The 25,958-nt window shown below is 32.7% G+C and overlaps 1 protein-coding gene across 1 annotated transcript in view; it reads left to right on the forward strand.

The window, feature by feature from the left end:
* Positions 1–25,958, forward strand: part of LOC118742500 (myeloid differentiation primary response protein MyD88) — a 43,993-nt gene that overhangs the window by 12,035 nt on the left and 6,000 nt on the right. The window contains exon 2 of the mRNA XM_036474622.1: positions 1,295–2,067. Within this exon, the coding sequence (XP_036330515.1) occupies positions 1,587–2,067 (481 nt within the window). The 5' untranslated portion in view covers positions 1,295–1,586. The remainder of the gene's footprint in view (positions 1–1,294; positions 2,068–25,958) is intronic.

Consider the following 25,958-nt stretch of genomic DNA (forward strand, 5'->3'; position numbering starts at 1 on the left):
AATGTAGTGTGCATTATTTGGAGGTCTATAGGAAATCGGTTTGTAATAACATTGGGGGCGTCTTCTCATTGCCCCAGTGGGCTTTATGGGAAGCTTTCCTGTCGATAGACGACCGCTGTTAGAAAAATGTTTCTCCCGAGCACTCAAGTTATTGTATTCTTTAAGTATTAACACGTACTGTTGCCAAGAGGTTAGAGGTGCGTAATTCTATCCCGCATAATCCAGTTTAAGGTTTTTTATAATGTCGGTCGTCCCTATTAGCCATTACTATGTAGACTCCGATTGAGCCACCTCTGTGCTATTGCTATTCTAGATTTAGTGCAAGTAGTAACTATTGCATTGGAACTGCATTTATACATATATGTACATATATAGTATGTATACTAGGGTGGTCCAAAAACAGTGAAGTCAGAATTGTAATGCTCTCATCCCTTAGGATTGTTCTATAACGAAAAAAAGTATACCCCTATTTTTTATTTTGAAATCAAAAAATATTTAGAGGTCGCTCAAAGCTCTCAAAGTTTTCCATGTATTTTTATATGGGAAAAAAACAACTTTTCGTAGAAATGGTATAGAATTGTAGAAAACAAAATTTTGCGATCGGAAAACTCTGGTTCTCTTCAGGAGACTTTCAATAATAATACCCAATTGTTTATTCAACCATTTTTTAATACTAACGATTTTTTCTTGGTCCGCCAATTGCATTTTTCGAGGTTTTTGTGGGTTTTTGGCGGACCTATAAATCATAGTTGCGATGAAAAAATGGTTAAATAAACAATTGGGTATTATTATTGGGAATCTTCTGCAGATAAACAGAGTTTTCCGATAGAAAAATATTGATTCTTAAGAATTCTATACCATTTCTACGAAAAGTTGAAAAATAAAAAAATAGGGATATATTTTTTTCGGTATAGAACAATCCTAGGGGGTGAGAGCATACAAATTCCGACTATACTTTTTCCCCCCCACATGTATTTTCGGACCACCCTAATGTATACCCATACAGTCGTATTGTTCTGAGTATTCATGCATTCTCGTCCACGCTAATAGCGCAAAAAATCAAAATTTGTCGGTGTGAACTCATTTCAATGACTTAGCGATGGATTAGCGCTTATCAGTTGTTATTCTGCTACAGTGGTTCTTTTTTCGTTGTCGTCGTTATGATTCTTATTAAATAAGATTATGCAGTCTAAATAATAATTTTATTAGCACATGCATATATACCTACATATATATACATACATACATATACTTATTTCCTCTTTTCTTTATTCTTTCTTTCACTTCATTTCAGTTATTTTACATGCAAACATTCGTGTCACCGCTTATAATAAGAAGAAGGTGCAAGTGTGTGCGTTTGTCTGCGTGTTGACGCGGTCGTGAGCGTTCGTTGAACGCTTCAAGCCAATAAACTCGCGTGCAAGATTCTACAAACAGTAATAACCTACCAAAAAAAAAAATAAAACCAAACATTTATTTATAATAAAAATAATCAATTAAACAAAAGAAATATATTAAGTTATTAATTACCAACCAATAAAAAAGAAACAAACACCAGTAACAGTAAAAAATCAAACAGCTCAAATATGGTGCAACAACAACGTTTGGCCATTTCAATACCAAATATTAACACACGCATGCCGTCCATATCTCCGGCCGGCATTAGCACACCCGGTTCTGCATCCTCAACCACCTCCTCCACCTACAATGCCAGCGTATCGGCGTCAATGGACTCACCGGCGGCGGAAGTAAACAGTGCCGATATTGGCCTTTTCGTGGAAACGCCACTTCAGGAGTTGAGCGCCAATACACGCCTACAATTGTCGCAGCTACTAAATTGTCGTAAAATTTTGCGTTCAGAAGATGGTTACGAACGCGATTGGCGTGGCGTTGCCGAGCTGGCTGAGGTACGCAGCTTTTGCAGCAGCAACAATGATGACCCGATGCGCACCGTGTTGCGAGAATGGTGTTCACATCGACCACAAACAGCGACATTCGCAAGGTTGCAACAATGTCTGGGCATCATTGATCGATGGGATGTCAGCGATGACATTTATGAGAATATGGGTGAGTCATAAAAATAAGATATGTGGATTATATACATATATGTATTTACATAAGTAAATATGTATATGTATATATTTGTTTTTATATATGTACATATGTATATGTATGTAAGTCAAAAGGAAATGTAGAGGTGTGTGATCCGGTGGGTACGGATTCTATATTTGTACTCAGCTAATTTGATCTCTTGTTTACTTACTTGGGTTTATTTTTGTTTTGCATTGAAAATGCCACCTAAATATGTGAAAAGAAATGCGCCGTTATAAAATATTTGAATTTTATTTCAAAACAATCATTTCTTATCAAATACAGTACCTGGGAAATATAACAGGTACGATAAGAACATTAGAAGCACTGAGTTTTTATCAACACAGCTCTACTCTTCAACCTAAGGTATTTAAATTTTCGATATACATATGCAGTGAGAGTGAGAGTGGTCTGGAACAAACGATTGGTAAAGCTAGAATCTCAAGGAACCAGGGCGGTGGCTTACGCCGGAGAAGTAGCAATACTGGTATCGGGTCAGTTCCTTCGGTCATAAGTAAAATTATGGAAAGGGCTCTAAAGACGATAGATTCCTGGGTCTTAGCGCAACCCCTGAGAAAACTGACCTTTTGCTTTTCATAAATTAAACAAAATTTCTTAATTTTACTAAACCAAAGTTACGAGGAACGGAACTGGATCTGTCTAACAACATGAAATACGTTGGAGTTATTCTGGATCCCAAATTTAACTAGAAGCTAACATTGAAGAGCGTACAAGGCATGCCACTGTGGCTCTCTATGCAGCCAACAGAATGTTAGGCAAGAGATGGGGTTTGAAACCATGAGGCGCTGGTCTGGTGGCCAGCCCTTACTAAGGATTACGCAGTTAAAAAGCTAAACGAAATTCAAAGGTCAACAGCCCCTGGCGCAATGAGATCCTGGCCGAATGCTGTTTAGAACGTCCTTCTTGACTTATTACCCATAGACATCTTTATATGAAAACTCAGCTGCTAACAGTGCCATCAGGCAGTGTGCCTTGGGCCGTTGGAAGGAAAGCTCCACCCTAGACGCTCTACCGCCTGAAATTAAATCCCTGCACACTGACTATATCCTGTCGAAGATCTGGGTTCACCACAAACCCCACACGAGATTTCCAAGCCGCAGTGGCCGGAACAAAGAAAGGCCGAGTTCATGCAGAGCTTAACTGTCTTTACGGGGGAATGCGGAGTTGGTGCGGGGGTTTTCATTGAGCAATATAACCTAAAGTTGTCCTTTCGCCTACCAGACTATGCAAGCGTTTTCCAGACCAAAACGTTTGCAATTAATTAGGCAGTAAGGTACAGCAAAGAGAATGTACCCGCGCGAACTCAGGTGAATATCTTCTCGGATAGCCATTGAGGCACTCTCTTCTACCTCTCTCAACTAGTGGATGACTGTAAGAGACATTTACGGTGGGCATGGACGCCTCGCTTAAGGAGATCAGAGGTGGAACCGCACAGGATCTTAAAGGATTTTGTACAAAAATAAGGTTCATGCTATAAGCAAAACCATTTAAATCAAAGTTTCAACTGTACGAAAAATTAAACGAATTCTCATCAAAATTTTAAGCTTTTTACTCCGATTTTTGATGAAAATTCATTAAATTTTCCTTAATGTTGTATACAGTTTGAAACTTTGATTTTTATTATGTTTTTGTTTATAGCACGAACCATATTTTTGTAGAAAAATAACAAAAAAATTATAGCTTTCAAAACATTGTGAATATTTAAAAAGCAAGGGTGCACGCAGATATAATGGAGTGAGCGTACGTTTTTTACTATTCCAAGCGTTTACTTTGAACTAAACGGCCACACCAAAGGTGTTAGCACATTTACTGCTTTTTAAGAAATTTGATATTTAAAGCCATTTACATTAATGACGACGACTTCAACGTAGTACATATGTATTTAAGTATGTGTATCTACGAAATATATATGTATGTGTTTATTTTGTTGATTATATTATTTTCGTAAACCAGGCCAAAAAATATGAACATTGTCATCTGTCTTTGTTATTTATTTTTAAATATTTGTTACTTCGCCACTCTTTATGTCATCTCTGTCATATTATATATATGTATGTATACTAGGGATGTTAATTTTTAGGATCCCGGAATTTTCGGGATGTCGTTATCACATTTCCGGGATCCCGGTATTTGTCCTGGGATTTAGATATTCATTACTTTTTAACAACTGAAATCGAAAAAAGTGCTTCTATATTATTTGAGACGCTCTCCTACCATAAAATAAATAATAAATAAATGGGTTTGAAACCTACTTTTTTTTAAAGTGGCGTTTTGTACTTTTTCTCTCTGACGTCAAGATTTATTTTAAAGGACTGAAATTTCAAATTCCAAAAATTATTTAAAAAATTCAATGCAATGTATGCAGAATAAAAATATGGGTACCAAATGCAACAGGAAATTTTTTTAGAATTAAAAAAAAAAACAAATTTTTTGGATTCACAAGGGCGAGTAGATAATTTTTTAAGCTGATAACGAAATTCGAGGATGTTATCAAGTTTATATAAGTCCTTAAGATAAAATTAAAAAAAAAAATAAAATATTGCGAAATTTTTAGGATAAAATTTTAAAAGGACATTTTCAATACTTACCAGTCCTTATGCACCAAAAGCTTGAATTCTACAGGATTTCCTCTTCAATTTGATACCCATACTTCTTCTCTAAGCACATTTCACTGAATTTTTTAAATAATTTTTGAATTACTGACGTCAGAGTGAAAAACTAAAAACGCAATTTTACTATATTTGACCCAAGATTTCGCGAATATATTGATTTTTGTGTCTAATAATTACTATCACACGGTGTTATATGTATAATGAGCTAGACATTAATAAAAAATATTAATTATTAAATAAAAATATAATAATTTAGCCAATGCTGGTTAAGAAAAGTAGTTTCTATTATGGCCATCAGTGCAAATTACAAATCCTGAAAATCGGTCCTGAAAAAGGCCGGGATCCCGGGATTAACATTCCTAATGTTTACCCTTTAAACATATTTGTTTGTTTATCTTTTCGCTTGAATGTTGGCAAAAAGCAACCACTTTCAAGCCAAATTTAATTGCGCTCTTGAAAAAATATATATATAATAAAAAATGTACCTACCCAAAACCAGAAATGAGCAACAAACAAACAAAAATTAAATAAAATGAAATGACAGACGCAGCAGCCGTGCAAATTTACATTGTCAACATTCTCCAACGCGGCGCTCGCTTTAAATGTACATACCTATGTATTACGTGCACATGTACATATGTACTGTATCTACATACATATGTACTCTCTCCTCATTTCACCGTCTAGTGTCTCCGTTAATACACCGACGCACAGTGGTCTGGGAGTGGCCGAAAGTCCGAGTTTCGAAATGTCTCAAAATAGCCAACTAAGTGGTTAGATTAGATGCTAAATATGTTTATTAAAGTGATTTGAGGTTTCTTTTTCGAGAAAATGGCACGAGTACTATTCAAAACGGCGCCGGATATTGGTGTTGTATGAATCGTATTTTAACATGAAAATTCGAACGGGCAATTCACGGGACTCAACACGGGTAATTGAAGGGTCGATTTTTGTGAGATTTGTTTTCATCTTTAATGCCAAATTCAGTAGTGTAGGTTGATTCAATAAGATCGCCGATTTTCTTTTATAAATAAAACGCAATATATGTTAAATGGTCACCGCGACTCCTCTAGCTCCCATGACTTTTTTGCATAGTTCGGTTTGTATATCATTTATAACTTTTCTCATAGCCCCAAGATCTCGCAAGATCTCGTCGGCCATTTGGTCTCATTGTTTCGCGGGACAATGCATCCCGGACACTTCGTTCGCATTAGGACCATTGTTTCATGCGCTAAAACTATTCAGCTACAGAACCAAATTCAACAGCTGATTATTATGTATTTATGTTAGTCAATCATTTAACTATTGAGAGAGGATAGTATCGCTTTCTTAATGCTGAAAAATGAATCAGATATATCAAATGTGCTTGGATGAGAGTTAAAATCCTGGCATAAGCAACAGAGTGACTCGTGTAATTCAAAACAAGTTTTGCAAGTTTTTAAAAATAGGGGATAAAAGTGTCTTGATACTCGTGTAGGGAACATTAAGGCTAACTTCACCCAGAAGAAGCGGACTTGAAATTGAGACGGTCAGTAATTTAACCATAAAAATTGTACCAGGCATGACAAGTGCATCAAATTTCAGCGAACTCGAAGCATGTTTAATACTTTTTGTCGCAGTTTATACGGGCATCGCCCACTGTGCAACAATAAACATGTTGGTAGCATTCTTCTGTTGGTGTCAATTTCGTTATGGTGACGCGTTTTTATTTGTTCACCTCATTAATTTGTGCGCGTGTGTAACCTACCTACAACTGCTGCAACTTCAGCCCAATTCATTCTCAGCCAAATTTTGTTGGGCCGTGCGGCGATGATTAGCAACTTCAACTCCCGATTGTTGTGCGGCTTAACGAATTTTGCATGGCTCAATGACTTTCAGTTACCGAGTATCATATCTTACACAGTGGCATATTCGTATGCAAACTTGCGTCGCACTCACACCCACACATTCGCACGTGCTCCGAAGGACAGCAAAAATACATACATACATACATATGTACATACATATTGTCACCGAGTAATTTGAGGGTATGAGCAAAAATCTAAAATTAAAATAAATCACTGCTAAGCAATGAGCAAATAAGATAAAGTAAAAATAATACTCGTACATATGGTTGACAACTGTGTGCAAATTAAGTTTATTGCCCAATGGAAAATTGTATTATTGTTTATTTTATTTATTTTTGTTTTTTATTTTTTATTTATTTTATTTTTTTATTTAATTGTCCACTTAATTTTGTGTCTCATGAAATTTCAGCCAGCAAGCGGCAAATGTAAATACATATACATAAGTGTTAACAAGGTCATTACAGCTGACTCGCAGGTTTTTAATGAAACTCTCATGAAAACTTGAAAACCTTGCTATTTCTTAACCGATCTTCAGTTCCAATTAATTATTGCAAATTGCACCCCTTGACATTTCTAGAAAGCGATTGGGTTTACTTAAGAAAAAACCGTTAAGTTGGTTAAAATGTGCCGCCGGCGATCATTGTAAAGGTGCTGAAGGTGTTGCTCATTTTCTCCATATAAAAAAATCGTCGGACATACTTTGTATGGAAGGAAATGATTGATATTATCAACACAAAAAAAAATTCGAAAATCAACGGTAAGTCGAAGCTACTTTAAACTTGCCGTTTGTTACACTAAAATTGAATGAGCCACAAAACTGCATACCTACTCAAAATATTTCTAAATAATCGAATTAAAAAGGTCGCAATTTTTACGAAAGTTGGTTGATTCTTTAAAATGCTGCACAATAATTTAAACTTGTATTTATAACGTTCTTGTTAAATAATATACTATATTTTTATAAAAAAATAATTAAAATTAAAAAATATTCAGATAAATGGTCAAGTCAAATGATAATCACTATAGTAATATGTTCAATCGAATATACATATCTACCCTGCTAAATATTTTGCACACAACTGTAATTAGTATTAGTTATTGCTTTGTAAAATAAAATGTATTTATGTGCAAGCGAATATATGTACATATGTACATATGTATGCAATTTTATGCCCTAAAGTTTATAAACAAAGCACATAAATTCCCAATACGCCAGCAACTTTCTCCGAATTTTTCGCAATAATTCCATCAAACATGTTTGTATGCTGGTAACCGTTGTATTTGCATACGCAATCTCATACCCACATACATATTATGTGGTACATAACTTTTTTACACTGCATACATATGTATACATACATATATGTACGTGCGTGGTTGTATATACATAGATATGTATGTGCAAATACTTAAATGCTTTCCGCTATTGTTTTCATGATTTGGCTGTTGTCCGCCTATGACATTGAATGATTTGTAATTGTTTACACTGAGCCAAAACCAAAACAAAATCCATAAATTGCCCTGCCGCTGGCAACAACAGCCGACGACGGTATCATTGTTGGTGTCAGGCAAATTATATGGAACAGCCGAGATTTGCTAAATTGAAGCTATTAAATTAAGGCAGACAGTCAATAAAAAAAAAAAAAAATCCGAAGCTAAAACAAAGGCGGAGTGCTAAAACGCACACAATATACATACATACATTGTATAATAATATTTTTAAATATAAATCTACATATCATATGTATGTGCATATATACACACTTGCGAATGAAAAATTGCATACACAAATGTGCGCATGAAAAAATCAGTTAATTTATAATTTTGTACGCGAAAATACCTAAATAAACAAACTAAACTTAAAACAAAACCATGAAAAAAATCTAAGTAAAAACGAAACAATATGTAGACAATGGCAGCAGGTAATAGCCAACAGCAGCAGATGCCAACAAATTGAATATAAAAACTTTTCTGTCGAAAATTCGCAACATCCGTGCGCTTTGATTTGCGGCACTTTTATTTTCCTCATATAAAAATTTATAAATAAAAATGTTGTAAAATGTAATGCTTACTTATGTATGTATGTATATCCCAGCCGAAGGCGTAAACTGTGTCCTAACACTAAAAACAACTACATACAATGGCCGAGAAAATTATACCCGCACCACATTTTGACAAGTTTTCACATATATTTGTTTTTTTGATATTTAATATTGGTTATTGTTCTTAAATAAATATTGGTTAAATTCTAAAAAATCTAGAATCTTTCTAGGAAATGAAATTTAAAAAAAATCGAAATTGTTACGAAAGTTTTATTTTTTTGTTTATATTGCACAAAGTTTGAAACTTGCGTTTACACGGGGCCAAGGAGCCATACTTTTATAAAAAAAAATAAAAAAAAATTAAATAACAAAAAAAAAATTATGTTAAAACCTGTCAAAATGTGCTGCTGCTATAATTTTTTCGACCACTGTATTTATGTACAGTTGTCCACAAAATGCTAGGAGGGCGATATTTTTACCATTTTTGACTATTTGTATTTTGTTTATTAAGGTTTACGATTTTTTTTGTAAGAGTCTGGCTGGTTATACAACAAACACCATATAAATGCATATTTCAAACTTTGTACAAATATAAAAATTCTGCAAAGTTTCAGCAAAAATTTCAAACATTTTAATCAGAATCTTTGGGATAATTTTGGTATTGATTTTGTAGTCCATTAAATTGTAGTACATATTAGCAAGTGCAAGCTTCAAGTTAGTAAAAATCTCGTTGATTTTTGAGTATTTTTTTGGTTAAAGCTGTTTCGTATTGTTTTATAAAATTATGTTCGACAATTTTTCTTTATATGGAAGACACTGGTGAAACTTTGCAGAATTTTTATACAAAGTCTCCAAATTTTCAAACCTTTTATGCAGAATTTTTAGTATGGAGTTGTGTAGCCCATTCAATTTTAGTTTAATAAAGTGCATGTTTCAATTGGCTACAAAGTACCGTTAATTTTTCAGATTTTTTTTTTTTTTTGTTGACGGTGTTACGCATTTTTTTCTCATACAAAGTGTCAAAAATCAACCGTATTTTTTAATTAAAATTGAATAAGCTACAAAACTGCATACCAAACATTTTTCTAAAAATTCTGAGTAAAAAGTTTAAAAATTTGGTGAAAGTTTATCGAATTTTTACAATTTTTGTGCAAAGTTTCAAAAGGGGATTTATATGGTGTTTGTTCTATAACTACCCAAGCTTTTCTAAAAAAAAAATATTAAACATAAAATAAACCAAAGAAATATAGCCAAGACTCTTCAAAGTAAGGCGAGTCTATTATTTCTGCCGCCAGTGTATACTTATGTATGTAATTAATAATGTCCATCACATTACTGTATGAACGCTTTGTTTTACCGAGGGTTTACTCACCCACCAGCGCTGTGTGCCAATAATTTTTATTGCATTTGCAAAATCCAAATTGCCTGCCTACTATGCTCAGCCCCCCCACATTGCTCGCTGGCGACTCGTTAAGCTTCACAAGCTGTCAATATTAGCGCACTACTGACTGGCTAGGCGAACTTTGACGTAATATGGTCTGTTGGCGGTGCCCGCACCTACTAGGTTACGCGCACAAAAGTCCATCAACCCTTAAATGTACGCCGCATAAACAACCAAATTTCGTCTGATCAACAGACATTTGTATTCTAGAAACGTATGCGAGGCGAAAAAATTAATGATCACATTTAAAACAAGTGTTTTCTCTTACACTGAGAATTTTAGTTTTGTAACTAGAATATCCCCAATGTATGCGCGGCGCCTTACGAGGTATTTTTGCGTTCTTTGCAATGAAATTGTTGAACAGTTAACTTTCGAAATCTTATCTACGAATTGATGTGACTATCTGGGATCCTCCCTTAAAAAGAAAAGCATTTTATTTTAAAAATTAACCACAAATTCGCATAAGGTTATAAAGAAAGAAGAGCTATTATTTTTTAATAAGTTTTGAATTCTCCGGGGATAGGGAATTAGTGATTTTATAGTAGTGTCTAACACTCTCACAGCTGGTAAAGCCCACTTTCCCTCAAAGTCTTGAATGTCTTTGGTGGCATTTTTTGTGACCCTCCCTTGCTGCATTTTTGCCACAAATGCGTGACGTGCTGCCAAACAAGGGTTACCTTCAGGAATCGAACCTGCATTATACCGAGTAGTAGTGCGCACCTCCCCCCTACACTCAGAAAAAAGTCAGCTAAGTATGTAGATATATTTCTCGTAACACATAATTTGGTAACTTAATATAACCAAGTGATGTAACTATAACGGAATCATATGTTGCGAGAAATATTTTTCGTTGGCGTACCTAAACTTTTTTCTCCGTGTACTACATAAACAACTATAGTACTGAATTCTATGAATTCGAGTATTTACAAAATTCCTCAAATACTTTGTCGCCAGCGCATTTTTTTACATAGGATTTTGGTGAGGATTCATCAGTTTTCAATACGATGCGAATCATATCGATACTTTTGTAATTCGATGCCGATATTTTTACTCGAAACGTTGTTTTTTGGAATTACTCCTTAAATAGCTTGTTATTTCTGATTTTTATTTTACAAACCCAAAATAACAGTAATTTTTAAATTTTATCTAAGTAATCTGCAAAGAACGTAAATCTATAAGAAAAGACAACACGTTTTAACTGTAGCGAATGTGAACATCAGGAGCGTGCCTTCGTTTTTGCCCAAATACGTTTTTTGATTGGATGAAAAGAGAAGGCACGCTCCTGATGTTCACACTCGCTACAATTATAACGTGTTGTATATTTTTATAGATTTACGTTCTTTGGTCTTAGATAACAGTTATGGAAGACTTTTATTTATAAAAGTCAGACAGTGACTTTTATTTTTGAAATCATACTTATAAAAGTCATTTGTATAAGTCGTAGTAAACTTTTGTTATCCTACGCCTTCTTAACTAAAAAAAAATTATAATGACTTTAAAGGTAAAAGTCAGGGACTGATGTATATTTATTTTAAAAGTAAAAGTCGTTGGCTATTTTTTATTGATGTCTTTTATAAATAAGAATCTTCAATAACTGTTGTCTAAGACATATAATATAAAAATTAAAAATAATTGTGATTTTTGATTTATAAAATAAAAATCGAAAATAACTGTTATTTTTTTAATTTTCCATAACAGTTACAAAAAAGGTTTAGTTTGAAATAAGCTTTTTAATAAAAAAAAGAAATCAAGTGGTATGTACCACTTAGTGGTAGAACATTTCCTTCATAGTGAATTTTTCAATGACAGTTTTCATCAATAACTGTTATGTTTGGTCCCTGGTATTGACTTGCTAAAAATGTTTTTATTTTACACAGAATTAAAGATTTTATGTTTTCTGACGGTTCCGAATGACTGATTAAAGAATTTCTAATTTTCACTTCTGAGCTTTAATTTTCAGAACTGAAACTCGTAGCTCGGCTTAGAAATAGGTAATTCTTTATTAAAAACTTTATGAGACTGAATTTTTTTAGTTATATTTAGCATCGATATTCTTGGTATCGAGTCCCTATTCTTACTTGGAGAAAAATTTGCGGTGATGCCAAAGTTTAAGAAGTCCCGATAGTATTATGTTTAGCGCATAACAGGAACTTTATTGATTTTCATTGAATATTCTTGGTTTAATGTGAGGAATCAAGTTAAATATATGCGATCCTAATGACTAAACAGTGTATTTTATTCTATTCTACTTATACGACGGCTTATGTTAATACAACGTGTGTATACAATAGAAAAAATGTTTTCGAATCACGGAATGTAGATAACGTTCATAAAAAGTATTACCTGTTTACTTAATAAAATAGAAATGTTTTCATCATATTCAAGTGCATCCATAAAAATGCTTTTTCTGCAGGTGTTTTACAGCTCTCTGTACAATACTATGCCTGTTTGTTTTAAATGTTGCCAGTCGTCATTGTGAAGATTTTTTACTGCCATGACGATTTGGCAATTTTTGTGTCCCAATGACGATTTTTCTTTATTTATGTGCAACTTTGGCTGGTTCTCAACTTTGTAGCTATGTATGTAGTTACAAAGGCAACCAAACATTCGTAAAAAAGTTAATTTTTTTTTACGTATAGCAATCAGAAGCTAGAATAAAAAGAAAAAATCCGAAAGCGGTTCCTGGTTCTGTTTATTTAATTTTTTTTATATGTTGTCGACTTTTACATGCAAATGACGGTTTTCGAGAACCAAATTGACGATTTCTCACTTCAATGACCTGGCAACACTGATACCATATTAGGTTTGGGATTGCGAAGCTGTATTCGTCTGTGAATATTTAGCATCAATGCGTAAGTCGTAAATAAGGTCAAATTGTACAACTCGACAACATTGGCAATCGAAAACCGTCGAAAACTATACAGTGCTGCCAAGTTTTTCCGTTTCAATACACTAGTCGAGTAGAAAATTTAGGCAATGACGTGAAATTTTCCATACGATTCAGCTCTGGAAAAACGACTTGCATTCGACACGACTCTCGCAATGAGGGTGATAATCATACAAACTTCTATAGGTGTCGCATTTTTCCTCGAATATGTTATTGGTCCTTAATAGGAGATCGGTTGAAGTATTGCTTTGTTTTATATATTTTTTGAAATTTTTTAATCTTTCTTTTAATAGTCTTGTTTTGACTTCTTTCTTTTCTTATTAAAAATGAATTATCCTATCCTTAGTTTCCGAGTGAGAAATCGGTTTTCACAGCCTTCCTTTGGCGTCAATTTAGCATCATTAAAATAATTCCGCAAAAAGCGGAGCAAATGGTAATTTGGAGGTACTAGCTCCGTATTCCTTTTTTTTTAGAGTAGTCCATATTGTGTGCTGTTTGAATAAAAAATCTTTTATGTTGATCAATTATAGGCAATATTGATTAGAGTAGTCTGGTTAATAGTTGATATTAGTGATTAGATTTAATGTTTAGGCTAGGGGTAGCACCTCATCATGAAAAATTATTTTCTGAACCCACCAAACAAATTGCATCAGTTTCCATGGACTCAATCTTGGCTTTGTCATTGCTTTCAATAGTAAAAACGGCTTTATCCGACTATCCCCCTCATAAGCAGCACAGATTATTGTAGCTGCCTGTGTTGCGTTTCGCCATACCCAAGGTATGAACGTTTTTATTGAGCAAACGGTATGTACAACATTATATAAATATATATAAACGACAGATATATGTATGTATGTACATTAGAGTGGTCCAAAAAATATTTTTGCCAGTTTCACAGCGATCCAGTAGCGCATGTCAAGGTCATTGAGCACCCTCTATTCGGTGCGGTAGAAAACTGAAAGTTATATATATTACAAATATCAAATGGAAAAAAACTAAGGGGGTGCCCCGTTTTCTAGGATGAAATTTTTGTTTCCCATACAAAAATTCGACCACTCTAATGTTCATATGTCAGCGTATATACTACATGTTTGTATTACCAAATATGTATATTTTTACCTCATATTTTTCACGTAAGTACGAGCAATAAAGATAGATCTTATCGATCCCTGATTTTAATATTCTTAATAAATGAACCAATATACCTGTTTGATAATCATTTATAAAATCAATTACGTGCTGCAATAATAATAAATATTGGCGTTATGCGCATACAGGCATATCACTTTTTAGTATACTGGTTGTTCCTCAAAGAAAATTTGCAGATAAAAGTGGCTTTTCGTTTAACATAACTGAACTACAAGTTAATGTAAAATTGGATTCAATTCCTGCAGGGTACATACAGACCAAGTGATTTTTATTTGACACATTTCTGCTTGACCAAGTACGTTAAAACTAAAGGCAAAACTAATTTGTATTTACTTATTGTGTACAATCATATTTCAATACCTTTATTTGCTCAAGAGTTTTATCTTCAAAATTTTTGTACGAAACATGACAGCCTACATGTTGGTACAATTAAGATTGATTGTATGTGTTTTGACACTTATCCAAATGTTAACACGAGCTAACACTAGTTTTATTCTGGTCTACAAAATTGAAAAAAATTGAGAAATCACTAAAGCCTCAAAAGCAAACAACTATTTTGTACATATGTACTACATATAAGACATATGGACAACCGACATTATGCTAATAAATAGCATAGTATTTTTTGTATGCCATTTCACAACACTCATGAATATCCAAATTTTTTTATAATGAAAATACACTAAATAGGGATATGAGTGTAAGCGTGTTTATCATGAATTAGTCCATCGATAAAGGTTTCCTCCATGCAAATGGGACAGGAATATTTTTACTCGTACTTCCAAACGGAGGTAGACTTGCGCATTGTGAATGCCCTCTACAATGAGAGCAAAATCAACCAAAAATTGGTTAATATTACCAAATTCAAACTTGAAAAGGAATCAACGTGATTTTTGGTTAATATTAACAATGCCTTGGTTGCTATTTTCAACAATGATTTGGTAATATTAATCAAATTTTTGCTTACATTAACCAAACTTTTGGTTGGCGATTTTTCGTTTGAATAAGTTTATGTTATGCACTTCACAGATGCTTTTTAATAATTCGGAGATACAAAATAAAAAATTCTAATATCATTCTAACATGTTGTTATGCACTTCACAGATGCTTTTTAATAATTCGGAGATACAAAATAAAAAATTCTAATATCATTCTAACATGTTGCCTCTAACGGGATTAGCAAATAACAGCAAGCAACTCTACACACTCAGCTACAGCCGCTTTATAAATGTGTCTTTAAATGTTCAACTTGAATAAATTTTTTTTTTTTTGTCATTTGATTTGGTTCATAGAGGCTTTTTCGTAATTAAGAAAAACCAAAAACAGAAAAAAAATAAAAAAAATATGTATCTCGCATACGGCATTCGTGCGTCCGGAAGCGAACAAATAACAGCATATGAATTTGTTCTCAAATGTTCAACTTGAATCACATTTCTTACAATCGGCTTATTGACATGAAAAAGTCAAACCATAACTAGGTTGAAAAAGCCATTGTGCTTTTGGCTCAGTGTATGAGTGCCACCAGAAGGTCTGTTGAACCATTTACTATCCCGGATGAAGCTGTGGAGCTTCGATATTTTCACTTCCTGTTGAAAAAGCGTTATCACAAATGCTTGTGACGCCTTGTCTGGAAGGCAGGGCAATAGGGTGGTCCAAAAATACATGCGTGAAAAAGTTTCAAATGTTAAGATCTCATTCCATAAGAAATAAGAAATATAGGAAGGAAGTTGCTTGTCACATTCACAAAATACCAAAGCAAAATTAACAATTTTGTTAATGAATTGCTGATTATGAATTCATAATAATGAATATTTAATAAATTAACAAAGTAAAAAAACTCGTTTTATGAAAATTATTTTATGTACATATGTATGTAAATTTAAAAATACTAGACTGGTATGTCATTAAGCTACCGGGGGTTTCACAATTTGAAAATATGTACATACCTAAGTTTTGTGTCTGTTTTGTTTACTTATTTTCAGTTATGTGCTCCTGTCTTTTTTTTGTTGTTTTAGTAAATTAACAAATGCTCACGTGAATTTAAATAACTAGAAATTGACGGAAATCAATATTCAAACAGCATGAGAAAACCCGCATAAATATTTATTTATTTATCATGTAAGTGTGCATGGATATGCAAATGCGTGTGTAATTTTAAATTTGTCTCAATATTGTTTATCGTTTTTTACTGTTTCTTGCTGTTTATTTTCCCTTTCGTTTTCCAATTTTTTATACCCGAGCGGACTTGTTCACAAGGGTATATTAATTTTGTTCACATAACGGTTGTTTGTAACAGCCAAAACGAATCGAGATAGATATAGACAAATGTATACATAAATGATCAGGATAAAAAAAGAAATCGATTAAGCCATGTCTGTCTGTCCGTCCGTCTGTCCGTCTGTCCGTCTGTCCGTGTACACGATAACTCGAGCAAAAATTGAGATATCTCAACGAAATTTGGTATGTAGGTTTCCCTTAATCCAAGGTAGGTTGCTATTGAAAATGGGCGAAATCGGACTGTAACCACGCCCACTTCCCATATAACGGTAATTTCCAGAAATACGAAAACTGCGATATTTTAGTAACTACTGAAGATAAATCACTCAAAATTGGTATTTACAATAATTTTTTGACAAAAAATAATAATATTATACATTTTTGGAAAATGGGCGTAGCCACGCCCACTTATGGTTACATGTCTATATCTTGGTAACCGCTGTACCAATTTCTACCAAACTTGGCACAGTTGTCGGCCTTCGTACAGCATACAAAATCGCCTAAAATTTTTAAAATCGGACGATAACCACGCCCACATCCCATATAACGGTAATTTAGAGAAATACAAAATCTTCGATAAATCAGTAAATATTGAAGCTAATTTATTCAAAATTGATGCTTGCAACAATTCTTTACCAAGAAATACGTTTGTGATAAATTTTTGGAAAATGGGCGTGGCACCGCCCACTTATGATCACATATATGTATCTCAGTAACCGTTCTACCAATTTGTACCAAACTCGGTGTGGTTATTGTGCTTGCCACATATAAGCAAACCGTTGAAAATTATTGAAATCGGACTAAAATAACGGCCGCTTCTCATATAACGGTAAATTTCAGAACTGCTTGAAACTTCAAAATTTCGAAATCTAAGGACTCTAATTTACTCAAAATTGATACGCCCCGGCTTACCATATAGCCGTAGCTTTCGGTAAGGCGAAAAACATATATTTAATACGTGCGCCGGGTATTTAATGTTCGGCTCTGCCCGAACTTAGGCTTTCTTACTTGTTTTTTTTTTATTTTTATGCGGCTTTTAGCAATAAAATCATTTCGTTCAACGAAATTCCGCCGATAAGGTCATATTCTGATTTTAAATAAAAATACAAAATGCAATAAAATGATTTTAATTCGAATTCAGCTATACAGACTTCAAAATTTACGTAGAAAAATGTTGACGCATTTTAATCTCATTAATGCACGAAGCGATGCGAGCGTACCGATAAAACTTGTTCTGTAGAAAAATAATTGCATTATCCCTTCTTTTATTCGGTTCTTCTTTAACGATAGATTTGTTAAATAAAATAAATTTATTTAATTTTTGCTTGTGGCAGCGGTAAGCTCTTACAAGAATTGGTCGATTATATTATCGCTTTCAAATTCACTTAGTGTTTTCAAAACTCGTGGGCAGATGAGCCTCAGTTTCTCCCCTAGGGTTGCCAGATTTTTTATGCGGGAAATCAATACGTTAGACTTTTTCATGCTAAAAAATCAGTACACTTTTATTCAAAGCGAAATTATGAATGTAAGTAACAGATAATACTTTAAAACGCCAGTGTACTTATTTTTAACAATATTTTGGTATATAATTGAAATATAGTTCATAAAAAATAAAAATGTTATTCATTTTAACATGAGTGTACACATAATTATACACAGGAGCCAATGAATTATTTTATATTTATGACATTTTTGAATAGCAATAATTAGATAATTTCCATCTTCAGTGGTTAAATAGTCAAAGAATTCTATACATTTCTTTTTCTTTTAATTTGAAGTTCAGTTTCAAAAATTTTAATTAGAAGCCAGTTTCTCTCGTTGCGCAAGGAAGCAAACCTTATACTTAAGATCCTCTCAGTTGCTTCGTTTTACATATTTTTTCAAACTGTGGAAAAGTATTACTTTTTAAGAACTTCCTCTATATACCCTCATGGAAAGACTAAAGGCCTGATTATGGCAACTTAGCTTAACGGAACGTAGAACTTAGAGAATCAAAATGAAACAGATTTCGACGTGGCATTAAGTTACGTTAAGTTTCGGCTGTTCAATTATAAGCAACACCCATTTAACAGAAATTTTAAGAGAGAGCTGTAAGTTACGTTAAGTTGCTATAATCAGACCATAAGAATTTGCTAAAAAGAGTAGGTATCTAACTCTATGTTTTGTATGCAAAACTCTTTAAAGTGTCAGTAAATTGAGAAAAAAGAATTGTAAAGCTAAATTTACATGAGGCGATTTTTTAGGCGATTCAATATTGCTCAAGAAAAATCGCTCGGGATTAAAAAATCGCTTGCCTCAAAGTAGACAGAAAGTCAACTTTTGCAGGTGTTTATCGCCTCCCAAAAAATCGCCTCATCTAAATGCAGCTTAAGTTATTAAACTGAAAGATATTTTCGAGATAACTAACAACACTCGACAAAAAAACGTCAGCCTTATTTTTAAATAATTTAAGCTCATCATATTATCGCAACTGGTACGTAACGACCCAGCGATATGCCCATAAAACTATTGATATTCTTGTTGTATTAATTTCTTGGGCATATCAAACATTATTTGAAATATTTCAACTATAATTAAATTATTTGCTTCCCACTTTTTGCAGTGCAGTTTAAGCAAGTTCCAACGTTATGTAAAAACCTTAAGAAAATCATAAAGTATTTTGTTTGAATTGAAAATTCAGTACAAATCAGTACAAATTATGAAAAATCAGGACATTAGCGTACTGATTGAAGAAATTAATAAAATCAGTACAAGAGTTGAAAAATCAGTACTGTACTGATAAAATCAGTACGTCTGGCAACTGCCGTATTCTCCCCAGAGACAGAATAGTTCGCCTACTACGACGAAGCACATAGTGGGAAGATCACTCTTGCCTGTGGGCGCTCCGTGTAAAACATGGCGCCTAACTGCATCCTACATCCTCGACCAACCCGCACAAATATGCATATGCACAGCTGTATGTGCATAAATTTTCTTTATGCACTTCTCTAGTTCATATGGCAGGTCTTATTAAAATAATAAGTTGATGGCAATTCAAAACATGCTCAACCTAGGGACGATACGATTGCATGCAGGTATCGATACCTTTTCTTGGAAGGAGTATCTTAATAAAGTATCGATACCCGAAAAATATCGTATTTAAAGTATCGGTATTTACTCGTATCGGTACTTCAAGCTATGTAGGTATTCCGTATGAACTGGGTTAAATTTAATTTTTTTACCATGCTTTTATCATCTTACAAACTTCTTGTTTGTCCAGGCACCTTTGTTTGCTATAATAAAAGTTTCTATAAAACCTAGTCTAGACATCAACCTCGCCGGTAGATATCACATCAAATCACAATTAGCAACACTAAAGGCATGTGAAAATTTTATGCTTGCTGCCATGGCAACCGTGTACTTTATCTCAAAAACGGGACCGACAGCCTCCTCTTATAGATTTTTTGATGCTGAATTGAAGTGCATTTACAAAATTTTTCTAGCACGTCCAGTTTTTGAGAAAACCAAAAAATGGCAAACAGGGAATATTTAAAAAAAAAAAGTAAAAAAGAATTTGGACGTAGTTTTTCCGAAGAAAACTAACAGATGTTAATGAAAATCTATTTCGTCTGATATGTATATTCTACCTCATGTCAATAAGTTGATTAGAAATTAGTGAAAAATAAAAAAGTGGGGGGGCACCACTGACGTTAATTGCAGATATGGTAATATTCGATTTCGCAGACTAACACAAAATCAATATGTCGAACGTATACTATGCGGCCACCTCGAATACCTATTTAATGCTCAATTATCTATAAGTCCTTGTGTTATCATTGTAAAGCCTATAAGTCTTCGATAGTTGCATACTCCCAGTGTTGAAGTAAAATTATGAAAATGGAAAAATTATAAAGTAAACAATGTCGATATACATATGTAGTACAACCAGTGACGTAGCAAGAGAGGTGAATTTAAGGTATCGATCCCTTTCCTTGGCCGATGATATTACTTTTGATATTTCTTTCTAGAGTAATCCCCTCGTTTTCTCCGCTTAGCTTTAAAAAATGGCGTTGACACCTTTTTGATACTTGCAAGTTTTCTATTTGACACTTTGTATCTCCTATATAGGACCTCATAGATAAAAAAAACTAGTTACCAGCCCTGCTCGCAGCTCAATTTTTTTGTAATAATCAGCCCATCAAAGAAAAAACAAAATACATGTAAACTTTGGGGCGAATTGATATTTGACATAACCAGCAGTACAAAATACACAAAATTCACCAGTAACATCACCTTATATATATACATGAGTGAATATACATGAGTTGCCATATTTCGAATAAGTTAAAAATAGATTTCTAAAAAATTGAGGTTTTTTTATAACTTTGAAATATGTCCTTATGAAAACTAGTGGATTCTTTTTGTGAAATTCATTTTTTACAGTAGAAAAAAAACAATGCGTTTTTTATTTAAGAAGATATTTTTCATCATAAGTCTCTAGTCAATTTATTAGTTATTATTAGTTGTCACTAGTTTGTCCTTATTCAATAGTTAGTCGTAAGTCATTAGCCATAAATCATCACCAACTTCCGTTTTCTTTTTCTTTTTTTTTTTCAATGTCACTCTTACCGGCAATTCTAGTTACTTAAACTCATACAACTATAGTACACATCGACATACATATATAAATATGTATGCCCTTATGACTGACTGTATACCTTATATTAATTACATACATATTCTTCCTATTAAAAACAAACTGTGTTAACAATACTCTCTTAATATGTTTTATCATCTTTGTAAGCTTATTAAGTGGAATTTCATCTAATTAGTCGCTAAATAATTTGTATACAAAATGTTATGGAATTTTCCCTTTGCTGAGCAATTCCTTTTTAACACTTGTTGCCTTTTTAATTTAATTTTATTTTTCTTTTGATTGTTTATGGACTTTTTTCTGTTTGCTTTATTTTTTATTTTTGCTGACAACAATCGTCAACAAATAAAGCAGCAGAGTTGTATTGAGGAGCTTCACAAACGGCGATTAATTAGCACAAATTGTCAGAAAGATCACAATGAAGTGCAATTTGATGCGCGCGTGCATGATATAACCACATGTGTCTGTGTGTGTGTGTGTGTGTAAGTAGTGCGAATATTTGTGCTCGCATGGTTTTTATGTAGTTTTATATTTAGTATTTATGAGCGTGTAATAAATTATATAAGCTTTGGTTAAATATTGATCTTGGCAGATAGTCGGAAATGAACTATGAAATAAAAAATATTTTCTTAAATTATCAACTCTAAAACACGCAACTCTATGCAGTGATACCAGATTGTGGATAATTTGCCTATTTGAGGGATATTTTGCAGCAAAAATTATTAAAAGGGGAAAAAGGACATTTCAAATAAAAAAATTATCGATGCATAATTGATCAGTATTCAAGAATATTCGACACTCTTACGTAATTAATCGTTCTAAAGAAGTGATGTGGAGTAAAATTATGTATAAGTATTAAAAATTATAAGGGCAAATTTCAAATGTTTCTCCTGTTAACCAATTCAAACACTGAGTAAGTAAGAATTTTTCAATTGTAACAGGGGTTTAATGTAAAAAGCGGAGCAAATTTTCTGGTGAAATGTTTTTTTGTTATTTATATATAAAAATATCGCCTAAGCTTTAACCAAAACCGTGTAAATCGCAGTTTCAAACTTTATACAAAACTTAGGAAAATTTAACAAATTTTCATCAAATTTTCAACTTTTTTTCTGAATTTTTAGAAAATTTTTGGGTATGCAGTTTTATAGCCCATACAATTTTCCTAAATTTTGTACAAAATTTGAAACTGTGATTTACACGGTTTTGGTTAAATGATATTTTTATATATAAATAACAAAAAAAAAATTTACCTGGAAAAATATTACTAATATCAAAAAAAAAACACGTGGTAATTTGTTTGAGTCACTGTATATAAAATAACGGTTGCTTTTGAATCAAAAAAAGTCAAGTGCTTCACGTTAAAGTCACCAAAAATCATATTATTCGCTTACACAATGCAAATAATTTGTGATAGTGATAGTTTTAAGAATTTCCAGTAAGTATTCAACAAGAAAAAACTTTGTTCAAAATCTTGGGTTTTAATAAACACTGAAGCTAATTTATGAATGTAGTAGATGTTTTTAAATTCTTTTAAGCCTTTTTAAGTAAGTAATCTACCGACCATTGAATTTCGAAAAAATATTACATATATGTACATATATTTATATTAAGGTAACTAAGTATATGAATGTTACCTCTTTACTACTGAAATATAGTATGTTTTGAATCCTTAGGGAATTTTGTGGGAGAAATTTTTGAGATAAGAGGTAATTGAGGGATTTTGGGTAATTTATTAGAGAATGTCTGACATCACTGACTCTAGTGTATAATAAAAGCACCAAATTTTCTATAATTCAGCACTTTTTCAAATTTCTTCCAACAGCAGTTTTTCCTTAGCCAGCAGCCTAACACACTGCCGCACATGCCTTTGGTGCAGAGTCATTAAGTGGTGGGAATCATTAGTAGAATATCGATAGCGTGTTGCCTGCCAATCTGCTTAGTTGTTGCTGCTGTGCGGAGGTGCTGCTGTTGGCGTTTTTCTACACTTTTCTCCTTCTAATTTTGTATTTCTCTAATTATAAAAAACAAAATCATTCATTTATGCATTCCGCAAAGAACATTTTACGCTTTTATAAAACGGTGTTTATTTATGCAAGAAATAACAATGCATACACATTTATATTAAGCGTATATATTGAGTAGAAAAATAAACACATCGTTCTATACAATTGAAAATACCGGCACATTTTACGTTTCGCCTTACTTTTTTTTATCAAAATACTAAGTTCCACTGGTTCTTCGCACGGCATCCTAAGGCATGCAAATCCAAATAGATAACAGGCTTCATTAAAAAATGTCCAAGGCTAGTCGTGAGGCGTGAGGACCCCTATGCGATTCTTGGATACTAGGGAATAGGAGTGAGCGATCTGATATAATATTTCTTAATCGACAAACATTTTAAGCCGAAAGAGAAGTAAATACTAAGTGAGTCCGTCCAGAGATTCTGTCACTTGGTAAAGGCGGCCGCTGTGGTTGAGTGCTTAGAGATGCGGACTACCGCTCCGTAGGATCTGTGTTCGAACCATGATCAGAGCTATGTTGCCAGATTCACAGTTTTAACTGTAAATGACACTTTTTGATGTGTATACATCTTTGGTTTCCGATGACAATGCAATACGAAAGATGAGCTAATCCGATAGGTGGTGCAGGAGTCGAGATATTTGAAAAACACGTATTTATAGTCCGATTTGGTTCATATTTAGAAAGCTTGCTTTAAAAATATTTGTTTTTATTATTAACTTATTTATCTTTAATTGAATTAAAAATCTTAAAATTTTTAAAAACTCTTTCCCTTTATAGCTTACAGTTTTTTGGTCCAAATTCCTTTTTTTCGAAATTTACAGTTTTTTGAAAAAAAAAAAATCTGACAACACGGGACCGAGCAAAAGAGTTTTTTCTAACAACGGTCACCGCTCGGCAAGAGTGTATTTCTGCCATGGAATTGTAAATAAAGGCGTTAGTTAGAAATGAAATTACGATTAAAATTGGAATCAATTTAACAAGTCTTCATGAAATAATTTTTCTCGATTTTTTTCATTTCTGGTACTAAATAATTTATATGAGCAAAATGAAAAATCAAAAACTATTATAGCAAAACTTTTTTGCGTACAATGCCTTTAACTGATCTTAAAATATTTTGCAATTTTCGGGGTTTTTTTTAAAGATATGAATTTTTGAACTTAAAAAAAAAACTTTCCCCAATATATATATATATATATAAATTGCTTAACATACATAACTTTATTTAGAGTTTGCAGAAAAATGATTTTTCAATAACTCATTGGTTTGAAAATTTCAGGGTCTTTTAAGAGCATTTGGAGTGTTGCATAAAGAAATTGGGCAAAATTTTTTTCGGTTTTTGCTTTTACGATTTTTTAATTTCAAAACCATTTTTCAAATATAGTACCTTTTGAGATATCAAAAAAAACTTGAAAAATATCAGAAATTATGAAATTTAAAATTTTGCTTAACTTTTGAAAAAAGAAATTTTTATGCTTTTCCTTTAGTATAACTTATAAAATTATTAGATCACATTCTTAAAAAAAAAAATGCGTTGGAGATCAAAGCTACGAGTAAGTGGATATTACAGACGTGTAAAAAAAAATTTTGCGATTCTGCTTTGGCGATTAAATAATTTTTTTGGTACCTAAAGCTTAGTATCGAGCTCTAACGAAAAGCGAAAACTCCATATAAAATGACGCACAAGAAATTGTTAAGGAATTTTCTTGTGTCAAATTTGCTTATGGCAGTACACAGTTCATAAGAAATTTGCAACGCCTTCAACTACGGTTTTCTACAGGTTTTTGTGAAATAAGAGCACAAGGCAACCCATGTTTGGAACAGAAATATATGCCCATTCCATTATTTCTTGAAGAAAGAGTGAGGCAGAGCAGGCTGGGAAGTCAGCTTAAACAATTATTAGATTTTTCTTAAATCTTAATTTAAATAAGCCTGCGATATCAAATCACGCCCAAATGCAATTCCATACATTTTTATTTTCTTATGAAATTTGAAAGAAAAAAAGTTTTATCAGCCTTATAAAAGCCTGAAGTGTTATTGTTGAAAGTGATTGCAGATATGGTATGCATGTACATACTATGTCCATTTGTATTTAAATACAGGGGCAAACATTTAAATAGGGAATAGAAATTTTAGCATTCTTTGGCTATTTCCCTTGTGTGTGAAAGTGTAGCTCGTTATCTAACAAAAACCAAGTACGTCAAAATTTCAAACTTTGTACAAAAACTAGCAAAATTCGACAAAATTTTGCCCTTTTCATTAGATTTCGGAAAAAACATTCTGTTTAGTAAAAAGAGTACAAATTTTAAGTAGCTAGGACTTACCGTTAATTTTTGGCATTTTTCTCAAAATTTAAAACTTTTTTTAAATCAAAATTTCTAACTTGATAGAACGTTTATCAAAACTCGAAAAAATTTTACAAAGGTTAGTAAAAATTTTGAAATTTTAGATTGAATTTGAGTAGAACAATTTTTAAGTTGAAGGGTGTTACTCATTTTCTCCATACAAAAAAATTGTCGGAACATATTTTGTATGAAAGAAAATGCCAGAACAAAAAATTCCCAAAAATCAACAGTAAGTCTCCGTTACTTCAAACCTACACTTTATACACTAAAATTCAATGGCCTCAAAAATGCATACTAAAAGAAAATTTTATTAAAAATTTAAAATTTTGATCAACATTTGTTGAAATTTTTCGAATTTTTATAAATGTTCTACAAAGTTTGAAATTTTGATGTACATGGTTTTCTTAGATAGTAAGCTATATGTTCTTAAAAAATATAATAAACACTTTTCAAACTATTTTTTAAACAAAAAAAAATCGCCAAAACTTGTCAAAATGTCTTTTCGCTATTAACATTCCCGCAACCGTATGTGTATATGTATATTTAACGCCTGCATTAGAACGCTAATCAAATTGCTTACGCGCAGCAATTAAA

This window comes from Rhagoletis pomonella, unplaced genomic scaffold, assembly GCF_013731165.1.
Source record: "Rhagoletis pomonella isolate Grant_MI unplaced genomic scaffold, Rhpom_1.0 Rhpom_scaffold_00007, whole genome shotgun sequence".
Lineage (NCBI taxonomy): Eukaryota > Metazoa > Arthropoda > Insecta > Diptera > Tephritidae > Rhagoletis > Rhagoletis pomonella.